The sequence below is a fragment of the Sus scrofa genome, chromosome 4 (assembly GCF_054392235.1).
Source record: "Sus scrofa isolate SSC_HxYL_T2T_F1_AM1 chromosome 4, Sscrofa_HxYL_maternal_Yorkshire_Landrace_v2.0, whole genome shotgun sequence".
Classification (NCBI taxonomy): domain Eukaryota; kingdom Metazoa; phylum Chordata; class Mammalia; order Artiodactyla; family Suidae; genus Sus; species Sus scrofa.
In genome coordinates this window covers 717,255-739,736 of record NC_139386.1, presented here as the reverse complement: position 1 = coordinate 739,736, position 22,482 = coordinate 717,255, and the positions used below count along the sequence as shown (strand labels likewise).

At 57.9% G+C, this 22,482-nt stretch overlaps 2 protein-coding genes across 6 annotated transcripts in view; one reads left to right on the top strand and one right to left on the bottom strand.

Moving 5' to 3' along the window:
* PARP10 (poly(ADP-ribose) polymerase family member 10) overlaps positions 1-8,876 on the bottom strand; it is a 39,713-nt gene extending 30,837 nt beyond the window's left edge. For both annotated transcript variants that reach the window (XM_085021404.1, XM_085021406.1), the window contains exons 1-2: positions 8,564-8,876; positions 720-930 (exon numbers count right to left, since the gene is read on the bottom strand). The gene's annotated coding sequence lies outside the window, so the exon portion shown is untranslated. The remainder of the gene's footprint in view (positions 1-719; positions 931-8,563) is intronic.
* Positions 572-22,460, top strand: SPATC1 (spermatogenesis and centriole associated 1). Of its 4 annotated transcripts, none has more exons than XM_085021530.1 (5): positions 572-910; positions 17,417-17,947; positions 18,037-18,549; positions 18,648-18,787; positions 22,047-22,460. In XM_085021530.1, exons 1-5 carry the CDS (start codon positions 706-708, stop codon positions 22,374-22,376), a joined length of 1,719 nt encoding a protein of 572 aa, XP_084877656.1. In that variant the 5' UTR covers positions 572-705; the 3' UTR covers positions 22,377-22,460. The 4 variants fall into 4 exon arrangements, with proteins under 4 accessions (XP_084877656.1, XP_084877659.1, XP_084877657.1 ...); XM_085021533.1 differs by lacking the exon at positions 572-910 and adding an exon at positions 8,648-9,064; XM_085021531.1 differs by lacking the exon at positions 572-910 and adding an exon at positions 14,282-14,409.
* The last annotated feature ends 22 nt before the right edge of the window (positions 22,461-22,482 follow it).

Genomic DNA, 22,482 nt, shown 5'->3' with positions numbered 1-22,482 from the left:
ACAGGGGAACCTGAGTCATCAGAAATGGAAACGCCAAGCTAAAAGGGGCCAACTGCTTGGACAAGGAAGTCCCTGGCCCAGAGGTCAGAGAAGGCTCTGAGCCCTGGGGTCGGAAGGAAGCACAGCCCGGTGTTCCAGGGTCCAAGATAAAAGGGCCTCAAGGGGAAGGCCGACAGGCTAAATCCAGGTGTGCCCAAGACCCAAGGAAAGGGCCCCTTCTCCAGGAAAGAACGTGATGAGTGTTTATGCAACAGCTATTTCCCGGGTACCTGCCTACCCTGCACAGGCCCGTCTGCTGGATGCTGGCCATGGCCCAGTCCTCGCCCTCAATATGCAGTGAGTGAAAGAGCGTTAAAGGGCTGACTGCGCAGAGCCAGGTAAGCGCTATGACAGAGGACACGACCGCGGGGGGAGCCTAGAGGGCGGCGACTAGGGAGCTTCACGGAGGAGACCTCTTGAGAGGGAAGCTGGCTGGACCTAGAAGGGTTGGTAGAGGCCAGGCCAAAGCAGGGCTGTGCATAGGCCTGGAGGCCCAGAGAGCAGAGAGGGCGCAGCCGCTGACCTCACAATACCCAGGGCCCCTGGGCCGGCCCTGCACCTGCAAACTCTGCTGCCCTCCTCCCGCCCGGGCAAGGCCGGGGGCCCTGGGCAGCCTCCAGGTGCAGCGGCCTCCCACGGGCTGCTCCCTTCCCGCTGCCCTGGGGCATGTCTCTACTCACCAATTATGAGGGGCTTCGGCATCAGATCGAGAGGCTGGTGAGGGAAAATGAGGAACTGAAGAAGCTGGTGCGGCTCATTCGGGAGAATCACGAGCTCAAGTCGGCAATCAAGACGCAGGCGGGCGGCCTGGCCATCAGCGGCTTCAGCAGCGGGCTTGGCGAGGTGGCAGCCGGCCCTCCTCCACACCAGGGTAACTGCAAGCCGCCTGAGCTGGAGAGAAGCGGGAGGGAAGGGTGAGACTGCCCCCAAGAGGAGGGGCTCTGTGTGCTGGGGTCTTGGGAATGGTAGAGCGAGGGGGGCAGCCAGCCACCCCCGCGGGCGCAAGGGCAAGGGGAGGGCGAGGACGCGGGACAAAGGGCAAACTAGGCTCCTGTCCCGTTCCCCCACCACGATGGTGGCACCCCCTGCCCACGCCGCTCCCCTCAGGTGACCTTCCAAGCAGCTCTGGGGCCATTGCGGCGGCGGCGCTCACCCTCAGCTCCCCTCTTCCCCCCCCCCCGCCCCCCCGGCTCAGGAGGCCACCAGGCAGCTGACAGCCCGAGTCTCAAACCGGGACTGAAGTGTAAGGTTTGAAATCATTGGCGTGTGACAGAGCCCTGGGCTGCAGGGGTTTACAGAGCAGGGGGAGACAGAAGAAGGAGAAAGAAGTGACAGGTGTTGCAGAAAGCAGTGGAAGGGACGGTCTTTGGGGTCAGGCCTGGAGCGGAAGGACCGGGCCAGGAGGCCTGAGGGGCCGCACCGCTGAGTGTGTGGCAGGAACAGGGCACGTGGCGGGCACCGAAGATATCAGAGGGCGAATTCCAAGGGTCACAAGGTCCCAGAGTGTGGTGACGAGTCAGTGGCTGTCACAGGGTGAAGGTGAATGGATGCAATGCCTCCGCCTTTGTTCCACTCGCATCCCTCCCCCACTCCGCAGTGGCCTTCCTTCCTGCAGAAGGCTGTGTGCCCGCTTTCCGGGGGGCCCTCTCCGTGCAGGCTTCGAGCCCACACACCCCTGAGGCGACCCGAGCCTCGCCTGCCCCCGCTCTTCAGAGTCCTTCCCAGAAAAGAGGACTCTGCTCTTTCTCCGTCTCTGCCACCTGAGCCTCTAGAGCTCCGCAGTCCACCTGGACACTGCTGTCTAGAAAGGTCCCGGGTGGCTTCCTAGGTGCCACGTGCTTCTCAGCCTCTGCATGGCATTTGGGACGGAGGACCCTCTTCTTTCTGAGTCCCAAGAGCACCTTTGGCTGGGTCATCCCCCCCCGCCCCCTCAGCCAGCCTGCCCACCAGGGGCTTTGGCCGTCCTACAAGTGGCGCTGCCCCCAAGGAGTCCCTGGAACTTAGCTCACTCTAAGCTGCACCTGCTTCTGATTAAGAACCTGACCTTTCCACCAGGACACGAAACCCTCTCAGGCTTGTGCTCCTTCCCCACAGTCCTAATTCCACCTCGAAGTTCCCTTTACGCTGGAAAGCTGCCTCCCCGCTCTCTGCCCAGAGAGTTTCCTGCCACCCAGCCTGGCTAGGGCGTGGCACTGGCCTTCACAGTCGTCCCTTCCTGATCGCAAGCACAAAGGCCCCTCTCCTTGAAAAGATACATCACCAATGACTCTGAGATGACAGACAGAGTGACAAAAGTCAAGTGCTAGGGGAGGTAAAACACTTAGGAAATGTTACCGTTTAAGAAACTGGACTGTGGTTTCCTACTCCCAAGCTAACCAAGCAAGCCTTCGCCTTTTATGGCTGATTCTTTTTTTTTTTTCCTTTGGTCTTTTTAGGGCCACACCAGCGGGATATGGAGGTTCCCAGGCTAGGGGTCGAATCGGAGCTACAGCTGCCAGCCTACACCACAGCCACAGCAACTCGGGATCCTTAAACCCCTTAGCGAGGCCAAGAATCGGACCCACGTCCTCCTGGATCCTAGTCGGGTTGGTTAACCGCTGAGTCACAGAGGGAACTCCAGGGTTGATTCTTAAGAGAATCCTTGGACCACTTATGCTTTTCCAACCCTGGAGGGTCAAGCTTAGGGGGTTAGGAGAGGTTTTCTGGAGCTGAGCCAGACACTGGCCGCAAAGGGGGAAAGGGGTATTCTAGGAGGAGGGACAGCTCGTGCAAAGGCCTGGGCCTGGGAGCTGCAGGAATGAGAAATAGATCTGTGTGGTTAAAGCCTGGGGGGTGTATATTAGTGTGCTGTGTGTGTGTGAGAGTGTGTGGGTGTGGAGTACGGGGGGTGTGTGTGAGTGTGAATGTGGTGTGTAAAAGTTCGTGACCCAGGAGTGTATAGTACAACGTGCATGTGTGGGTTGTGTGGTAGATGCATGGACATGTGATACAACTGGGTAAGTGACTAGAGTGTGTAACACATGTGCCTTGAGAGTGTGTCGTGAGTGTGAGAAAAGGGGTGGGTGTGGGGGGGTTGTCAATGTGTGGTATGCGTGTGTGAGTGCCTTGTGAGTTGTGTGTAATATGTGAGTAATAGTATAGTGTGATAGAATAGTGTTGCCATAGTATGTGTGTAAGTACACTTGTGAATGTATGTTTTCATGTGTGATACATGAGTGTGTAATATGTGGGTACTGGAGTGTGTTTCTGCTGTGTGTGCTAGTGTGGGGGGTGATGTGAGGGTGTGTGTAACGTTTGTTTTCGTGAGTGTATATGTGGGGAGCTGGGGAGAGTAGTGTGTGTCGGGGCCAGTGAGAGTGAATATTGCAGCTGGAGGTCAGCAGGGGTCAAGTTGTCAGGGACCATGAAGGACATGCTCAGGGGCTTGACTTGCTCCTAAAAGCAATGAGCAGGGAGTGCCCATCCTGGCTCAGTGGAAACGAATCTGACCAGCATCCATGAGGACACAGGTTCGATCCCTGGCCTCGCTCAGTGGGTTAAGGATCCGGCATTGCCGTGATCTGCGGTGTAGGTCCCAGCCATGGCTCGGATCTGGCGTTGCTGTGGCTGTGGTGTAGGCCGGAGGGTACAGCTCCGATGAGACCTCTAGCCTGGGAACCGCCAAATGCTAAGGGTTTGGCCCTAAAAAGACCTCCCCCTGCCCCCAAAAAACGCAATAAGCAGGCACCAGTGGTTTCCGACAGGGAGTAATCACGTTGGAAAGTCTTGCTTCAGAAAAACCATTCCAGCTGCTGTGGGGAAATGGGGGAAGGGCGACAAGACTGAGGCAGGGAAATGGATTAGACCGAGGCTCTTGGGTCACGCGCGCGGGGGATGACGGTGTAACCTGGCGGCGCAGAGAGACTGTTTCAAGCTACTTAGTGAGAAAACCAACGGCTTGGATGGGAGGGAGGAAAGAGAGGCCAGAACATGTCTGCCACCCAGAGCGACAGATACCTTCTGGCCACGGTGGGGAGGGGGGCGCCGCCACCTCCGGAAACCACAGGCCTGCCAAGACAGATCCCTGGAGTTGCCTCAGAGGACCTTCATCCGGTCCCTGCCTTCCCTGCCTGTCCCCCGGCCTGTTGCTTGTGACTCGCCTTCCTCACGCAGTCAGGCTCTTCATCTCAATCCGCTCTCCTGAACTCAACCTTGATTCCTCTTCCTGGGCCCACCTCTCTCTCTCTCTCCCCTTGCACTCTTGTGCTCACAGCACCACCTCCTAAGCCCTCCGGTCTGGAGCTCTGGTCCTTCCCAGCTTCGGAGGAACACAGGATATGCAGCTTGGGCTCGTGGGTGTCCACAAACATGTGTGCCAGGCCCCTCACGGTGCAGGATGGAGCCCAGGCAGGAAAGAGAAGGGGCGTAGGATGAGGGTTATATTTGATCCTCAAGCCAAACCCAACCTTCCAGGTTGTTACAAAGATTTATTTTTTAGGTAAGCAAATAGAACGTAATTTAACAGTGTGTTAGCTTGAGTGATAACTTTTAACTGCAGTGACATGTCTCGTGTAAGCCTCCATTTGTGCCCTTGCCCAGGGTGAGCCTGGGAGAAGGAAGTTCAGTCTTGGAGGAAGAGAATAAGTTGTATTTTAGACCAACTGACTCTAAGACTTTCTCATGACATCCACAGGGAACATCCAGGAAGCAGTGGCCTGGGGTTCAAAGGAGAGGCCGGGGCTAGAAGGAAAAGACCCAGAGTGACTGACAACTGAAGCCACAGGAGGGGGTGGTGCTACCTGGGAAGAGAGTACAGTGAGACGAGACCAAGGACAAGTCTTTAGTAGGGACAGGTAGAGAAGCTGGCGAAAGCATAGTGTCACAGAAGCCAAGCGACAAAATAAAGGCTGCCTGAGAGATCAAGCAAGAAAAGTGCTAATGACTTGGCGCTGTTAACCTTGGTTAGAGGGGTTTTGACCCAAGCTTGACCGAGGTCAAGAGTGAGTGAGAAAGCGGAGGGAGGAGACGGTTGACACTTAGTTCCCGAAGTGGGGCTGGAGGGTGGGAGGAGTAGCTGAGGAGGGGCAGGCAGGCCACAGCTTCTTTCTGAGATTTATATGTAAAGGGAAGGAGCCAACAGAGATACTGGAAGCTGTGAGAGAGAACAGGGTTACTTTACGGAGCAGAGGCTGCCTTGACTGAAGGAAGAACAGCTTTTCCACTGGGTGGGAAAGGAAGGAGAAGGGGAAGGGGGAGTGAGAATGCCAGGAGGGAAGCTAAAGAAACCTCAGAACTGTGGCTTCAGTTTCCTGGGTAAAATGTCCTCGGAGAGCAAGGGGAGGGAGAGAGAGATGGAGAAGGTCTGAAACAGAAGGAGCAGAGGGGAACCTGGGAGATGTGTAACAGGCCCCAAAGGCACCGGCATGTATGCATTATAAAGGCAGCGGCCACGACTTTCTCCAGCAGCATTTGGGGGGCAGGGCGGAGGTGGGGGCAGGCAGACAGAGCTAAGGACCACTCAGCAAGTTTGGGCACATCTCAGAGGGACGCGGGCTGTCAGATGAGAAGAAAATAGAGGCCAGTGTTCCAGAGATCTAGAGAGGCTGGTGGTAGTCTTCCAAGCAAGGCAGAAGGTACAATTTTGTGGCCAGAGCGGGTAATCTGAGTAGACACTGGCTGTGGGCCAAGCGGGTGGGGCCCTGGCAGGTGGGAGGTGGAGCCCGGATGGGATCAGGACTGCAGGGCCTCCTGCCCCCTCAGAGCTCTGTGCTGGGAGGGCTCCGCAAAAAGAAGATGGCCGGGGAGTCAGGGCTGCTGGAGCAGAGAGGAAAAGAGGGCTGCCCTGAGCGCCCAAGTCACTGGAACAGGGACTGCCCCCCAAACCGGCTCCTGCCGGCGCTGGCCAGACCAGGGCCTCCCCACAGAGGTAGTCAGGACAGGACAGGCGGCTGTCAGGCTGTCAGGGCAGGGCCTGGAGGGCTTCCGCGGCTCTTCTTTCTGGGCGCCCCCCCAACTCCCCACTCCTTCCTCACCCAAGCCCCAGCCTTCCCAGACGCCCTCCCCTGCTGCCCGCTCTCTTCTCTTGGGGGCTGCAGGCTGCTGGTGGAAGCTTTCTCAGGCAGGGAGCAGCCTTTCTCCAGCCCTGCTCCCCACAACCTCCCCGCCCCTCCCACCAATCCCGGAGCCTCCATCGCCCCCAAGGCCTGTTCCCCTCAGGTTCCTCCCCAGGACCCGACCTCTCACCTCAGGCCCAACCCTACCCCCACCCCACCCCCAGCCCTGACCCTACACTCCAGCCCCAGGACTGACCGGAGCCCTGCGGATCCACCCCTCCTGGGACCGCAGCCCTCCCGCAGGACTCAGCTTCCGCTTAGGACCCCTGACCTTCCTCAGAAACTGCAACCCCCCCCCCCGAAACACCACCCCCTCCGGCAGGACCCCATCACCCTCAGACCCCGCCCCCTCAGACCCCGTCCCCCCAGACTCCGCCCCCTCAGGCCCCTTCCCCTCAGACCCCTTCCCCTCAGACCCCGCCCCCCTCAGACCCCGCCCCCCTCAGACCCCGCCCCGTCAGACCACGCCCCTTCAGACTCCGCCCCCCTCAGACCCCGTCCCCCCTCAGACCCCGCCCCCCTCAGACCCCTTCCCCTCAGACCCCGTCCCCCCTCAGACCCCGCCCCTCAGACCCCGTCCCTTCAGACCCCGTCCCCCTCAGACCCCGTCCCCCCTCAGACCCCTTCCCCTCAGACCCCTTCCCCTCAGACCCTTTCCCCTCAGACCCCTTCCCCTCAGACCCCTTCCCCTCAGACCCTTTCCCCTCAGACCCCTTCCCCTCAGACCCCTTCCCCTCAGACCCTTTCCCCTCTCAGACCCCTTCCTCTCAGACCCCTTCCCCTCAGACCCCGCCCCCCTCAGACCCCTTCCCCTCAGACCCCGTCCCCCTCAGACCCCGCCCCCACAGACCCCGTCCCCCTCAGACCCCTTCCCCTCAGACCCTTTCCCCTCTCAGACCCCTTCCTCTCAGACCCCTTCCCCTCAGACCCCGCCCCCCTCAGACCCCGTCCCCCCTCAGACCCCGCCCCGTCAGACCCCGCCCCTTCAGACTCCGCCCCTCAGACCCCGCCCCTCAGACCCCTTCCCCTCAGACCCCGCCCCCCTCAGACCCCTTCCCCTCAGACCCCGTCCCCCTCAGACCCCGCCCCTCAGACCCCGTCCCTTCAGACCCCGTCCCCCTCAGACCCCGCCCCTCAGACCCCGCCCCCCTCAGACCCCGTCCCCCCTCAGACCCCTTCCCCTCAGACCCCTTCCCCTCAGACCCTTTCCCCTCAGACCCCTTCCCCTCAGACCCCTTCCCCTCAGACCCTTTCCCCTCTCAGACCCCTTCCCCTCAGACCCCGCCCCCTCAGACCCCTTCCCCTCAGACCCCGCCCCCCTCAGACCCCGCCCCGTCAGACCCCGCCCCTTCAGACTCCGCCCCCCTCAGACCCCGTCCCCCCTCAGACCCCTTCCCCTCAGACCCCGCCCCCCTCAGACCCCTTCCCCTCAGACCCCGTCCCCCTCAGACCCCGCCCCTCAGACCCCGCCCCTCAGACCCCGTCCCTTCAGACCCCGTCCCCCTCAGACCCCGCCCCTCAGACCCCGCCCCTCAGACCCCGTCCCTTCAGACCCCGTCCCCCTCAGACCCCGCCCCTCAGACCCCGCCCCCCTCAGACCCCGTCCCCCCTCAGACCCCTTTCCCTCAGACCCCTTCCCCTCAGACCCTTTCCCCTCAGACCCCTTCCCCTCAGACCCCTTCCCCTCAGACCCTTTCCCCTCTCAGACCCCTTCCTCTCAGACCCCTTCCCCTCAGACCCCGCCCCCCTCAGACCCCTTCCCCTCAGACCCCGTCCCCCCTCAGACCCCGCCCCATCAGACCCCGCCCCTTCAGACCCCGCCCCCCTCAGACCCCGCCCCCCTCAGACCCCTTCCCCTCAGACCCCGTCCCCCTCAGACCCCGCCCCTCAGACCCCGCCCCTCAGACCCCGCCCCTCAGACCCCGTCCCTTCAGACCCCGTCCCCCTCAGACCCCGCCCCTCAGACCCCGTCCCCCCTCAGACCCCTTCCCCTCAGACCCCTTCCCCTCAGACCCTTTCCCCTCAGACCCCTTCCCCTCAGACCCCTTCCCCTCAGACCCTTTCCCCTCTCAGACCCCTTCCCCTCAGACCCCGTCCCCCTCAGACCCCGCCCCTCAGACCCCGTCCCCCCTCAGACCCCTTCCCCTCAGACCCTTTCCCCTCTCAGACCCCGTCCCTTCAGACCCCGTCCCCTCAGACCCCTTCCCCTCAGACCCTTTCCCCTCTCAGACCCCGCCCCCTCAGAACCCGCTCCCTCAGGATCTGCCCTCCTCATAGGACCCTTGACCCCCACAGAAACTGCCTGCACTCGGAACCACAACCCCTCTCAGGACCCCATCTCCCCTCAGGGCCCGCGCCTCCTCAGGACCTGTAACCATCCCACCATCATTCACCCTTCCTGTGCTTAGAACCCTCAGTTCTAGCCACCTTACCTCTCCGACCTCTCCGGCCTCTCCGGCTTGAGTCAAGCTTCGCGCAGGGGCTTCCCGCCCAGACCCTCCCCAGGCCCCGCCGCTCGGGGCAGCGCGGAGTAACTGCCCCCACACGCCCCGCCCACCGGGGCAGCCGGGGTAACTGGCTCCGCCCACAGGCCCCGCCCACCGGGGGCAGCCGGGGTAACTGGCTCCGCCCCCACAGGGCCCCGCCTTGACTCCTGGCAAAATCACTGTCCGCGCCTCAGTCCTCACGTGGACCCGGGTGTCAGTGGTCCAGCCGACCTTGACCGCCTGAGGGCCCGGGCTACCTGCTCTTCACCGGGGGCTGGTCCTCGCGGGGCCAACGTCCTCGCTTGGGAGGAAGGATCCAAGGCCTAGAGGCCGCTGCAACCCAGAGCCCAAGGAGGAGCCAGGGAGATGGTGCGTGGGCGCTGCCGCGCCGTGGGCTGTGGGACTGCCTCGTGGTTACCAACGCGACGAAGGGCGGGAGAGCTGAGGGTAGGTGTCCGAAGTCCGCGGCAGGAAGAATGGAGCTGCCCATTCAAGGAGCAGGTTGGAGGAGAAATCAAAAGTTCAGTTAATGAGGGAGTTCCCGTTATGGCTCAGGGGATTAAGGACCCGACAGTTGTGTCTGTGAGGATTTGGGTTGGATCCCTGGTCTGGCTCAGAGGGTTAGCAGTCCGCGTTGCCACAACTGCTAAAGTGGGTCCCAAGTGTGACTTGGATTCCATTCCCCACCCCCACCCCGGGAACTCCATATGCCATGGGACAGCCAAAAAAAAAGTTATGTTTTTATGTATGTAAAATAGGGTTAAAACAATCACTTGTACATTTCTGCATTGGGACTGGAATCTTGTTTGTTTTGTCCACATCATACAAAAGTTCCCTGGCCAGGAATTGGACCTGCATGCCACAGCAGTGACCCAAGCCACAGCAGTGACACCCTGCTGAGCCACCAGGGAACTCCCAAGGGACTGGAATCTTTTAAACAGAGGCTTGACTCTGGGCTCCTGTTGGCTCAGAATCCTATTGTTCACACCTGATATCCTGTCATAAGTATTACTAGTGCTTTGCAAACTGGTGTCCCCATCTCACAGCAAGCTTGCTCCTGATATTCTCAGTAGTGACCCTAATGGGTCAAAGACCCATGGACACTGTACATGACTGAGGCCACCACAGTCTTGGCCCTGAGCAGTGGATGCACTCTCCTGTGTTCTGCACCTGCATAAAAATGCACTGCCATCCAAGGATGCACGTAATTGGTTTGTGAACTATGAATGTGTCTTTGCTGCAACCCTAAATGCCTATGACATCAATGAATCTTTTTTAAAATAATTACTTTATTGACATATAATTCACATATCTTACAATTCACTCATTTCAAGTGTACTATTTATTTATTTATTTATTTATTTTTGCTTTCCTAGGGCCACACCTGCCACATATGGAGGTTCCCAGGCTAGGGGTCAAATCAGTGCAACAGCTGCCAGCCTACACCACAGCCACAGATCCAAGCCACGTCTGCCATGGCAACGCCAGATCCTTAACCCACGGGTCGAGGCCAGGGATTGAACCCACCACCTCATGGTTCCTAGTCAGATTCATTCCCCCTGTACCACGATGGGAGTTGCTAAAGTGTACGATTTAATGGGGGTTTTTTTGGTATATCTGCAGATATGTCTATAAACATCACCACACTTTTGAAACTCTTTCATCACCCCAAAAAGAAACACTTTAGCAGTCACACTCCCTCCACCCAACTCTCCTCAGCTCTAAGCCACCACTCATTTACTATCTGTTCTCATGGTTTGTTTATTCTGGACATTCCAGAATTGTACATCACTACCAGCAATGTATGGGCATTTCAGTTTCTCCACGTAGTTGCCAGTACTTACTATCTGACTTTTTTTTTTTTTCCCACCCTGTGGCATATGGAGTTCCCTGGGCCAGGGATCAGGTCTGAGCCACAGTTTCAACTTTCACCGAAGCTCCCAGTGCTCCAGAGATGCCACTGATCCTGTTATGCCGCAGAGGGAACTCTCCTGACTTTTGATTATAGCTATCCTGGTGGATGTAAAGTGATATATCACTGTAGTTTGTTTTTATTTCTTTATTTGTTTTTGCTTTTTAGGGCCACACCCTCAGCATATGGAGGTTCCCAGGCTAGGGGTCTAATCGGAGCTGAGGCTGCCGGCCTACACCACAGCTCACAGCAACTCCTGATCCTTAACCCACTGAGGGAGGCCAGGGATCAAACCTGCAACCTCATAGTTCCTAGTTGGATTCATTTCTGCTCCGCCACAACGGGAACTCCTGGGCCCATTTTTAAATTGAGCTGTTTGTCTTTTATTATTGAGTTGTAAGAATTATTTGTGTGTTCTGGATTTAAGTCCCTTATCAAATATATGGTTTGCAAATGGCTTCACTTTTTTTTGGCTGCACCTGAGACAAGTAAAACTTCCCTGGCCGGGGACAGAACCGGTGCCACAACAATGACCTGTGCCACATCTGTGGCAACACAGGATCCTTAACCCACTGAGCCACAAGGGAACTGCCCCAGCATGCTTTTGTGAAAAAGATTCTTCATTCCCCATTGAATCTTCTAGTCACTCTTGTCAAGAATCAGTTGACCATAGGAGTTCCCATTGTGGCTTTTTGGTAACAAACCCGACTAGTATCCATAGGGACACAGGTTCGATCCCTGGCCTCAGTCAGTGGGTTAAGGATCCAGCATTACTGTGAGCCGCAGTGTAGTTCACAGACGAAGCTCAGATCCCGAGTTGCTGTGGCTGTGGTGTAGGCTGGCAACTGCAGCTCCAAATAGACCCCTAGACTGGACCCCTAGACCCCCTTCCATATGCTGTGGGTGCGGCCCTAAAAAGACAAAAAAAAGAAATGCAGCAGATTTCATACATTAATTTTATATCCTTGCCAAATTCATTTATCAGTTCTAGTAGTTTTTTTGTGTGAAGTCTTTAGGGTTTTCTATATATAGTATCATATCGTCTGCATATAATGACAATTTTATCTCTTCCTTTCCAATTTGGACACCTTTTCTTTCTCTTTCTTCGTTTCTTTCTTACTTTCTTACTTTCTTTCAGGGTTTCCCACCTACAGCATATGGAAGTTCCCGTCTAGGGGTTGATTGGAAGCGGTAGCTACCAGCCTATGCCACAGCCACAAAATAACCGTGAAATGAGCCTCATCTTCAACCTACACCTCAGCTCATGGCAACACCAAATCCTTAACCCACTGAGTGAGGCTGGGGACAGAACCTGAATCCCTATGGGTACTAGTCAGATTTGTTTCCACTGAGCGAAAACGAGAATTATGATACCTTTTGTTTCCTTTTCTTGTCTGATTGCTGTGGCTAGGACTTCCAATACTATGTTGAATAGAAGGTGAGAGTGGGCATCCTTGTTCTGTTCCTGATCTTAGTGGGAAAACTTTCAGCTTTTCAGAGTATTGTATTGAGTGTTCCCGTCATGGATCAGCAGAAATGAATCTGTCTAGGATCCTTGAGGACACAGGTTCCATCCCTGGCCTGGCTTAGTGGGTTAAGGATCCGGCATTGACATGAGCTGTGGTGTATGTCGAAGATTTGGTTCGGTTCCTGCCTTGCTGTGGCTGTGGCATAGACCGGTGGTTCCAGCTCTGAACCAACTCCTAGCCTGGGAACTTCCATATGCTGCAGGAGCGGCCCTAAAAAGCCAAAGGCCAAAACAAACAAACAAACAAAATAAAACAAAACAAAACAAAACAAAAAAGCCAAAGTATTATATTGGCTGTGGGTTTGTCAAAAGTAGCTTTTATTATGCTGGCATATGTTCCCTCTATACCCAATTTGGTGAGAGTTTTCTTTCTTCTTTTTCAATATTGCTTTGGCAATGTTGGGTCCCTTGCAATTCTACCTGAATTTTAGGATTTGCTTCTCAATTTCTACAAAGAAGCCAGCTTGGATTCTGATAGGGAGTCCACCGACTCTGTAGATCAGCTTGGGGAGAAGAGCCATCTTTACAACATTGCAGTTTCCAATCCATAATTTAATTACCTCTTCCAATCCATTAATTTTCTATTTATTTAGAACTTCTTTAATTTCTTTCAACAATGTTTATAGTTTTCAGAGTTTTGCATTTCTTTTTTTTTTTTCCACTACTACCTGCAGCATATGGAAGTTCCCAGGCTAGGGGTTGAATTGGAGCTACAGCTGCCAGCTTACACCACAGCAACAGCCACAGCAATGCGGGATCCGAGCCACATCTGCAACCTACACCACAGCTCACGGCCAGATCCTTTTTTTTTTTTTTTTAATTTATTTTAAAAAATAAATCTGGAATCTAATATACGGCACAAATGAAACCTTCCACAGAAAAGAAAATCATGGACATGGAGGACAGACTTGTGGTTGCCAAGGGGGGAGGGGGAGGGAGTGGGTGGATGGGGAGCTTGGGGTTATAGATGCAAACTATTGCCTTTGGAACACATAAGCAATGAGATCCTGCTGTGTAGCCCTGGGAACTATGTCTAGTGACTTACGATGGAGCATGATAATGTGAGAAAAAAGAATGTATCAACGTATGTGTGACTGGGTCACCCTGCTGTACAGCAGAAAATTGACAGAACACTGTAAACCAGCTATAATGGAAAAAACAAAAGTCATTATAAAAATTTTTTAAATTGTATTAGAGTTGATTTCCAGTGTTCTGTGAATTTCTGCTGTACAGAAGAGTGACCCAGTTACACATATACATACTATTTTTTTTTCACATTATCCTCCATCGTGTTCCATCTCCGATTCTTTAATCCACTGTGCTGGGCCTGCAGAGACACCACGGATCCTGTTGTGCCATAGCGGGGTCTCCTGAAGCTTCCATTCTAATTGAGGGAAACAGGACAAACCAATAACTTAATGTAGTGTCTTAAAGAGATAAGTGCTAAGCAGCAAATAGTCCAGAAGGGGAAGGAGCAGGTCGGCTGAAGGGAACTGGTGATTTGGGCTGGAGGACCTCACTGGGGAGGTCGCAGGTGAAGGGATGAGGGGGCTACCGGGGCCAGCTGTGCACCTGGAAGAGTGTTCCAGGCAGAGGCATCAGCCAGTGCAGGGACAGAGACAAGAGTGGGCCTGGAGCACTGGAGGAACCACGGGGAGGCCCGAGGGGCTGAAGCAGAAGATGCCAGGGGGAGGCTGGGGGGAACAGGGTCAGAGAGATAAAAGGCCAGATCTGGGGGCCATGGATGGCGGCCTAGAACTGAGAACAGGATGGCGAGCTAGCCGGTGGGTATTTTAATGAGAAATGGGTGTCTTCCCTGGAATGCTCCGGCTGACGTTGGGGGCGCCTGCAACACAGGCAGCGTGCTGTTGCTTCGGACCGGGGAGGGCGCTGGTGGCACGCGTGCTTCATTCCGAATATTCTTGAAGGTGTGGCGACAGATGGGACGTGGGATGTGAGTGAAAGCGAAGGGTCGAGGCTGCACTCTTTGGGACCTGAGCCGCTGGAAGGGCAGAGCTGTCTGCTGGCAGCATGCCCAGCTGCAGAGGGAGCAGAGTCGTGGCAAGCTGGAGCCCCCGCAGAACCCAGCAAGAAGTGGGTCAGCCACAGGGCGGGAGCACCAGCTGAGGAGCCAGGCAGTGAGCAGGGTGTGCTGGTTCCAAGGGTCTGAGCGGCCGCAGCTCCCGAGGAGAGGCAGCCAGAGGGGAGCTTGGGGCAGCGGAAGAAAGAAGGGGAGTGGGACCTGCAGCGCCTGGAGGAGGCCACGTGCTCAGGAGCCTGGCCTGCTAAACCGAGACCGGTCTCAACAAGGAGGAGCGCCCCGACGCGTGCACGCCGCAGCCGCAGCCCGCGGTGAGAAGAGCCCCTGGAGGCCAGCGCTGGGTTCTGCAGGGGGATCACGGCCGCTCCAGAGCGTGTGCGTGGACAAGGTGGGGGGCGGCGAGGGCCTGCGTGGCAAGGGCAGGGAGGAGGAGAAGATGAGCTGAGACGGTGAGTGGGCACCGCGCCCAGAGACGTCTTCAAGGGACCCAAGGAGATCGGTGGAGGGGGCGTCGGCGAGGTGGAAACCAGACCCCTGGGTCTCAGAGCCCCAGAGGGCCGGGCTGTGCGGGGCCCAGTGCCTCAGGACCCTCCCCTCTCCCGCCGTCCTGCAGACGCTTCTCAAGGGGGCCTGTTCTGTGTCATCCAGGCCCTGGGCTCCCTTCAGGGGAGAGGGCTGAGAAGGACAGATGCCCGACGCGCAGCCGCAGCCCACCTCCGCCCTCGGCCTGGCTGGGGCTCCTCTCCGTCTCCACGGCTACTTCCCTGGGGCCCACAAGCTCTCTTGTCTCCTCAATCCTAAAGCAAAGCTCCAAAAAGCCAAAACCAGATATGAGAGACGGGTTGATTTGAATCTGAAATTTTAATGTATTGCCTTGGAAAAATTACAAAATTAAAAATAAAGCGGCAGGACGTCCTGGCACAACGCTGTGCCGTGTAGCATGGGGCTGACAGACCAGCCAGGGACGTCCAAGGGAGTGCCAGATGTTTCTGAGGGGGCTTAAAGCAGATAGATTTGGCAGCGTGCATTCAGAACCTCTAAAATGTCTGTTTTTTGGGAGGGGGAATCAATAACAAAGATTTATGTGAGTTCCCACTGTGGCGCCGTGGGTTATGATCGGTTGTTGCCATGGCTGTGGCATAGGTCACAGCTCTGGCTCAGATTCAGTATCTGGCCTGGAAACTTCCATCTGCCGGGGTGGGGGCAGCCAAAAAACAAAAAGATTTATGAAGAGTTCCCTGGTGGCACAACACGTTAAGGATGTGGAATTGTCACCGCTGTGGCTCTGGTTACAGCTTTGGCAACCAGTTCGCTCCCTGGCCTGAGAACTTCTGTACTCTGCCAGCACAGCCGAAAATAAAAATAAAAATGGGAGTTCCCATCGTGGCGCAGTGGTTAATGAATCCGACTAGGAACCATGAGGTTGCAGGTTCGATCCCTGGCCGTGCTCAGTGGGTTCGGGATCTGGCATTGCCGTGAGCTGTGGTGTAGGTCGCAGACGTGGCTCGGATCCCGAGTCACTGTGGCTGTGGTGTAGGCCGGCGGCTACAGCTCCGATTCGACCCTTAGCCTGGGAACCTCTATATGCCGCGGGAGCGGCCCAAGAAAATGGCAAACACACATACACACACACACACACAAGATTTATGTAGTAAAATATCTGTCCCTGGGAAAACTGGAATAACCTGAAACACCCAACAGTTGGAATAGACTCCGTGAACAACGGCACAAGAAGGAAGCCGCTGCGGCCACCAGACGGGCTGTTTTCCAGGAGCGAGGGCCCTGCAGGCAGCCGAGGTGTGTGTCCTGTGAGAAGAGCGCAGCTCGCAGGGACCCGGGGGACCAACACTTGCGCGTGGCCTGGGAGCTAAGAATGGCTGAAAGAAGATCCCAAAGAAAATACTATTTTGTGACATGCGAGAAGTATGTGGCGGTCAGATATTAGCGGCCATGAACAAAGTTCGGTCGCTGCCGTCCACACACTCCTCCCGGCCTTGCCCGTGGCTGCTTGTGTGTGAAAGCAGAGCCGGGCCGCTGCTGTAGCGCCCAGGTGCTCCGAAAAGCTGGCGATGCTCACTCGTTTACCCGCAGCTCTTGACGGACAGGGGTCAACCCTGATGTACAGAAACACACGGAGAGTCTTCAACGCAACTCGGACCTTTTCACCACGAAGGACGGTGGGATAATCAGACCACCCGCGGGTTTGGGGCTTTTTTTTTTTTTTTTTTTTTTTTTTGTCTTTTTGTCTTTTGAGGGCCACACCCACAGCATATGGAGGTTCCCAGGCTAGGGGTCTAATCGGAGCTGTAGCTGCTGATCTACGCCACAGCCATAGCAACGCCAGATCCAAGCCTCGTCTGCGACCTACACCACAGCTCATGGCAACACCGGATCTTAACCCACTGAGCGAGGTCAGGGATTGAACTCGAAACCTTATGGCTCCTAGTCGGATTCGTTAACCACTGCGCCACGATGGGAACTCCCTACCCATGGTTTTTAATCTTTTTTACTTTTCTGTATTTCTATTCTTTCCCTGTAAAAAGCATGTACTGCTTTTTCTTTTTTTTTTTAAATGTGGATTTGTTTTCCTTTTATGGCCACACCTGCAGCATATGGAAGTTCCCGGGCTAGAGGTTGAATCGGAGCCACAGCTGCCGGCCTGCGCGCAACTGCAGCCGCTCAGGAGCTGAGCTGTGTCCTTGACCCCACACCAGAGCTCACGGGAACGGCAGATCCCCAACCCACTGGGAGAAGCCAGGGATCAAACCCGCATCCTCATGGATGCTGGTAAGATTCGTTTCCACTGCCCACAACGGGAAGTCCCTGGAAGTTTTCAACCAAATGGCACACTCACCCCCCTCCATGGGGCCTTCTCCAGCAAATAGTGGCGTCATTCAAGAGCAGTCTCCTTGGCAGCCCAGGGAGAACAGGCTCGGAGCCTGGCCGTGCGCTGGCCTCCCCCATGGTCCCCCCGCAGGCCGTGAGGCTCCGCTGTCCTCAGGAGGGCAGCAGCAGGGGAGGCCCGCGCCCTCCCCACCAGGAAGCAGAGGGGTCAGCGTGTGTGGACCTAAGGGGCCGGTGCCTGTGGAAGGTCCCTGCAGTGGGGGCGGCAGCGGTCGTGGAGAAGCTGTCCCAAGAGGGACAAGGCTCCCTCAGAGGGCAGATCCCCGGGGAGGCAGAGGGGTCCCGGTCCGGCTCTCCGAGACGGTGAGGCCCTGACTCAGCCAGCTCCTCTGGAGGCAGACGGCACCTTGGTGCAGGCGCCCTCCCCCGTGGGCCCGCCTGGGGTCTCAGTGCTTGCTTCCTCTGTGTCTCCAGGTGTCTTCCTGCCCCCGGCCCCGGCGGCAGCAAACGAACCTGTCCTGGAAGAAGTGGGGATTGTGGCGCTGGCACCCCTGGCCGACATGCTCAGCAGCCCGCAGCCCAGCCCCGTGGCAGCCCCCATCGTGAGCCCCCTGACAGGCCCTCTCAACGTGCTGCTGCCCTGCCCAGGGCCCGTCTCACAGAGCAGCCCACTCACCAACCTCCTGACTGGCCCCCTGAGCAGCCACCTGGCCAGCCCCGTGGCAGTGTCCCCGGCAGGCACACTGGCCAGCTCCCTGGGCCTGCCCTCCACCGGCCCCCTGACTCCCAGCAGCCCCCTGGCAGGCCCCACAGCTGTGTCTCTGAGCAGCCCCCTGCTGACCTCCACGGCTGCCCCTCCAGGTGTCTCTCAGAACCTTCTGGCCAACCCCATGAGCAATCTGGTGCTGTCGGAGCCCCCCAGGGTGCGGCTGGCAGAACCGCTCCAAGGATGCCCCTCTGGACCCCATCCCTCAGCTGCCGGGGGACCTGCTGCCACCAGCAAAGGTAACCAGTGCGGGGGAGGGGCAGCAGGGCGCGGGGGAGGGTCCTGCCTTGTTCTAAGCCCTCTCTCGGCTCCTCTCCCTTGGCACCAGTCCCACAGTCCACTGAGCAACCCCAGCCAGCCCAGGAGCAGGAGCCCCTCAGCATGACGTTTGTGGGCACACCCATCCAGACCTCCACCCCTGTTGGTGCCCTGGGCACACCCGGCCCCGTGACAGCCTTCTCCTACGGCACCTCAGACGCCCGGACACAGCCTGGTGGCCCCCAGGGACCAGCGGTTCCTGCCTCTGTCCCCGCCTCCACTGCCTCCCCCAACATTGCAATCCCCGCCCCTGCCCCCACTCCTGCCCCCCCAGCTGCCGCCAGCTACACTTCCTCAAGCACCCCCCACCTCTCCGCCCGGGCGCACCACTCCCCCACCCGGCCCTCAGCCACCCCCCACTCCCCTCCACACAACCCCCACTCCCCTCCTCGAACCTCGTCCTCCCCGGCCTCGGTCAGCGACACCCGAGGTCCACGCCCAGAACCGTCTCGGAAGAGCATCCCAGAGCTGGAGCGGAAGCTGGCCCATCGGAAGAGCAGCAAGTTCCCTGACGGCCCCCGAGGTCAGCATGCGTCTGGGTCTCCTCTGCTGCCCCTGGAGACGCCCCTGTGCTGCTGGCCAGGGCCACTGACCACTTCCTCCCTGCCCTGTCGTCCCCAGAGGCAAAGCACCTGGCCTGGGAGAGGCTGGTGGGGGAGATCGCCTTCCAGCTGGACCGCAGGATCCTGTCCGGGATCTTCCCCGAGCGCGTGAGGCTCTACGGCTTCACCGTCTCCAACATCCCGGAGAAGATCATCCAGGTGTGCTGTGCCTGCCACCCACGCCAGGGGCCTGCCACACCCTCCCGGGGCGGGGGCTCGCCAGCCCTGCAGGGCCGCTGGGGCCCTGCGCTCCAGCCGGGCAGCGTGCCAGATCTGAGGGCACCCTGGGAGGCAGGAAGCACAGCGCTCAGCTCAAGTGGCCAGCAGGGGCCTGGCCCCCCAGAGGGTCCCCAGCACCGTCAGGACTGTCCCCTTTGCCACTGCGATGGCCTCCAGCCTGCCAGGTCCGCTCCCCGGGGCCCCTCTGGAATCACAGAGCTGACGCCTTATGCCTGCTGACTCGCCCTGTCCGTGTCCTCAGAGGTCACTGGGAGGCACAGGGGAGACAGGTCTCAGTGCCTCTGAGCAGCTGGTGGCCTGGTGGCCTGGTTTTCAGGCTAGGCTCCTTCCAGTGTGTTCCCAGCATGCCATCCACAGAGCCTGCTCCTGCCCGCCAACCCACTTGGGCGTCTCCCTGCCATCCTGGGTGGGAGGCACCAAGGAGCAGAGCGGTCGGGGGTGTGGTTGTGCTGGGGCCCCTTCCTCTCAGGCCATCTTTGTCCTGGGGGGACGGGGGGCTGCAGGCCTGGGTCTGATGGGCGGGAAAGACTTCTGGTTGCAGTGGGCTCATCTGTGGTTTGCTTTGAGCTGCCGGCCTCTCCCTTTCGTTAAGGTGTCCTTCGGTCAACGTGGTCAGAATTAGCCACCTTCTCCTTTAGTGTTTGTACTTTTCATGCCACGCTTTAAGGCTGGAGCTGCCCAGCCTGCATTAGCCTCCCCTCCCAGCCCGTGTGTGTGTGTGTGAGGATATGAGTGTATGAGTGTGCGTGTGCCTGTGCGTGAGTGACCCTGCCCAGGCACCAACGTCCTAACCATGGCAGGCGAGGAGCCGGGCCAGCTCTTCCTCCAGACTGCCTTAGCTCCTCTTGGCCCTTGGCTCTTCAACATGAATTTTTTTTTTTTTTTTTTTGTCCTTTTCTAGGGCCACACTTGCGGCATGTGGAGATTCCCAGGCTAGGGGTCGAATCGGAGCTGTAGCCACTGGCCTACACCACAGCCACAGCCACACCAGATCCAAGCCATGTCTGCAACCTACACCACAGCTCACGGCAACGCTGGATCCTTAACCCACTGAGCGAGGCCAGCGGTCGAACCCGCAACCTCATGGTTCCTAGTCAGATTCGTTAACCACTGTGCCACGACAGGAACTCCACAATATTTATATCTTTAACATGCTGCCTCTGACACCTAGGTGACAAAGACTGCATTTAATCGTAATCAAGTCTAGTTGCACACACAGAAGTTAGACAGAAACTCTGAAAAGAGGTTTCCAATTGTCTGAAAATGCCTGTTTAGGAGTTCCCATTGTGGCTCAGCGGGTTAGGAACCCAACTGATATCCAGGAGGGTACTTTGTTCCCTGGCCTCACTCAGTGGCTTAAGGACCCAGCGTTGCGGTGAGCTGCAGTGTAGGTTGCAGATGTGGCTTGGATCCCTTGTGGCTGTGGCTGTGGTGTAGGTCAGCAGCTGCACCTCCACTTCGACCCTTGGCCTGGGAACCTCCATATGCCGAAGGTATGGCCCAGAAAGGAAGAAAGAAAAAGAGAAAGAAATTGCCCCTTTAAATGGAAGCTGTGAAGCCCTCCCCTTCGCCGGGGATCTGCGTCAGGGCCCGGCATACAGCCAGCCGCCTCAGCCCAGGGGTAGCAGGTGGCAGGTCTGGATGGGTTGTGGTCCCCGCAGTGGCTCACAGTCCCCAGTGTGGCCCAGGGAACTTCCACGGGCTGCAGGCCAAAACAAAGTCGTCCACCCACCGTGCTCTGCGGTTCGTCTGGGTGTGACCAGGGGCAGGTCCCCTTGCCCAGCCACGGACGTTGTCTGACACGGGGCCTGGGAACAGGCAGGTGGAGGAAGACGTCTCAGGAGCCAAGAGGAGCCCGGAGGCAGGAAGGCAGGCCTGTCCTAGGGTCCCCAGGCAGCAGAGGTGCTCAGCAGGGGGCTCTGCGTGCACCTGCCAGAGGCCAGGAGTCACTTCGGATGAGCCCGAATATGAGACTGCTGCTCTGCTCACATGATCGTCTGAGGAGGGAACGGGGGTCTTCCTGGAGGCCAAGCAGATGGTTCAAGCATTCCTAGCGGGCCCAGGGACCTGCTGGAAGTGCCCTGAGCCCGACTGGGGACTCTGCAGGGTGGCCCTGGCCCCAGGAGTTGGGGCAGTGGAAACGGCACCAGAGCTCGAGCAGGGAAAGACCTCCTCCAACTTCACACCCTTCAGACCTGTCGTCTTGCGGACCTGGGGCCCCTGTGCCAGTGACGGGTACATAATTTGCAGGACCCAATGCACGTGAGCATGCAGGGCTCCTTGTTCAAAAATCGTGAAGAACTTCAGGGTTGCCTCAGCAGAGCATTAAGCCAGCACCCAGAAGGCAGCAGTGGGAAGCACTGAGAAGGGGCTGACTTGATGCTGCTGCTGCAGGACGCAGTCGCTGGCAGGAAGTCACAAGAGACAAGGCAGTAGGTGGAGGAGCTCCCCGCTGCGGGGCAGTGGGTTAGGGATCTGGTGTTACTGTAGCTGTGGCGTAGGTTACAGCTGGGACTTGGATTCGATCCTTGGCCTGGGAAATTTCCATATGCCGCAGGTGCGACCAAGAAAAAAAAAGAGCTAAAAAGAAGTAGCTAAAGACTGATCCAGCTGCTGCCAGGCCGCTGGTCCAGACTCTGGCATCAGGCGCCCAAGTGGCCGCAGAGCCCCACTGCCGAAACTCAGGGTCTGCGCTCTGGGCCTGGGGTGTCAGTTCAGCACAAGAGGAGGGGAGGGCCTTCCAAAGGGGGCGTGCAGGCCACAGCGTTCTGAGGATGCAGCGAGGTGGGGGTGGAGGTGGGGCCTGGGGAAAAGGCCGAGAGGGCAGGGCAGGGCCCCGAGGTGTCTCCTGGGCCAGGCCACGCTGGGGACTTGCGGAGGCCCCCTCACCTTTCAGACCCCCAGCTACTCCCAGACATCCTCCGTTCCTATGGCCCCAGTTCAGTCCCACATCCCTGGGGGTGGACAGAGCAGGTGATGGGGCTTCTGGAACCTCTCCGCTCAAGCTCAGCGCACGGGGCTCCCCCCACCCTAGACCCCTCAGCGCATCTCTCCCAGGGCCTCCAGGACACCACCTCTGATCAAGATCCCCCCGCAGCCACACCCCTCACCTGCCTGCCTACCTGCTCATGTGCCTGTGCGGTGGCAGGAGGGGCCCTGACGGCTGCTCTCCCCTCAGGCCTCCCTGAACCCCAGTGACCACAAACTGGATGAGGAGCTGTGCCAGACACTCACACAGCGCTACGTCAGCATCATGAACCGCCTGCAGAGCCTGGGCTACAACGGACGGGTGCACCCTGCGCTGACCGAGCAGCTGGTGAACGCCTACGGCATCCTGCGGGAGCGCCCCGAGCTGGCTGCATCCGAGGGCGGCTCCTACACCGTGGATTTCCTGCAGCGTGTGCTGGTGGAGACCGTGCACCCCAGCATGCTGACCGACGCGATGCTGCTGCTCTCCTGCCTCAGCCAGCTGGCACATGACGATGGCAAGCCCATGTTCATCTGGTGATGCTGACACCCACAAGCCCCGACTCTCAGCCTGCCCCTCCGTGCACAGCCATTAAAATCCCCACAGGGGATTAAAATCCGGCCACAGGAGACTCCTGGGGGATGTT

Excerpts from the sequence above, each read along its gene's own strand:
- SPATC1 (XM_085021530.1), top strand. The coding sequence starts at position 706 with ATGTCTCTACTCACCAATTATGAGGGGCTTCGGCATCAGATCGAGAGG. Across the intron at positions 17,948-18,036 it reads ACCTGCTGCCACCAGCAAAG|TCCCACAGTCCACTGAGCAA; the intron begins GTAACCAGTGCG and ends CCTTGGCACCAG. Across the intron at positions 18,550-18,647 it reads GTTCCCTGACGGCCCCCGAG|AGGCAAAGCACCTGGCCTGG; the intron begins GTCAGCATGCGT and ends TGTCGTCCCCAG.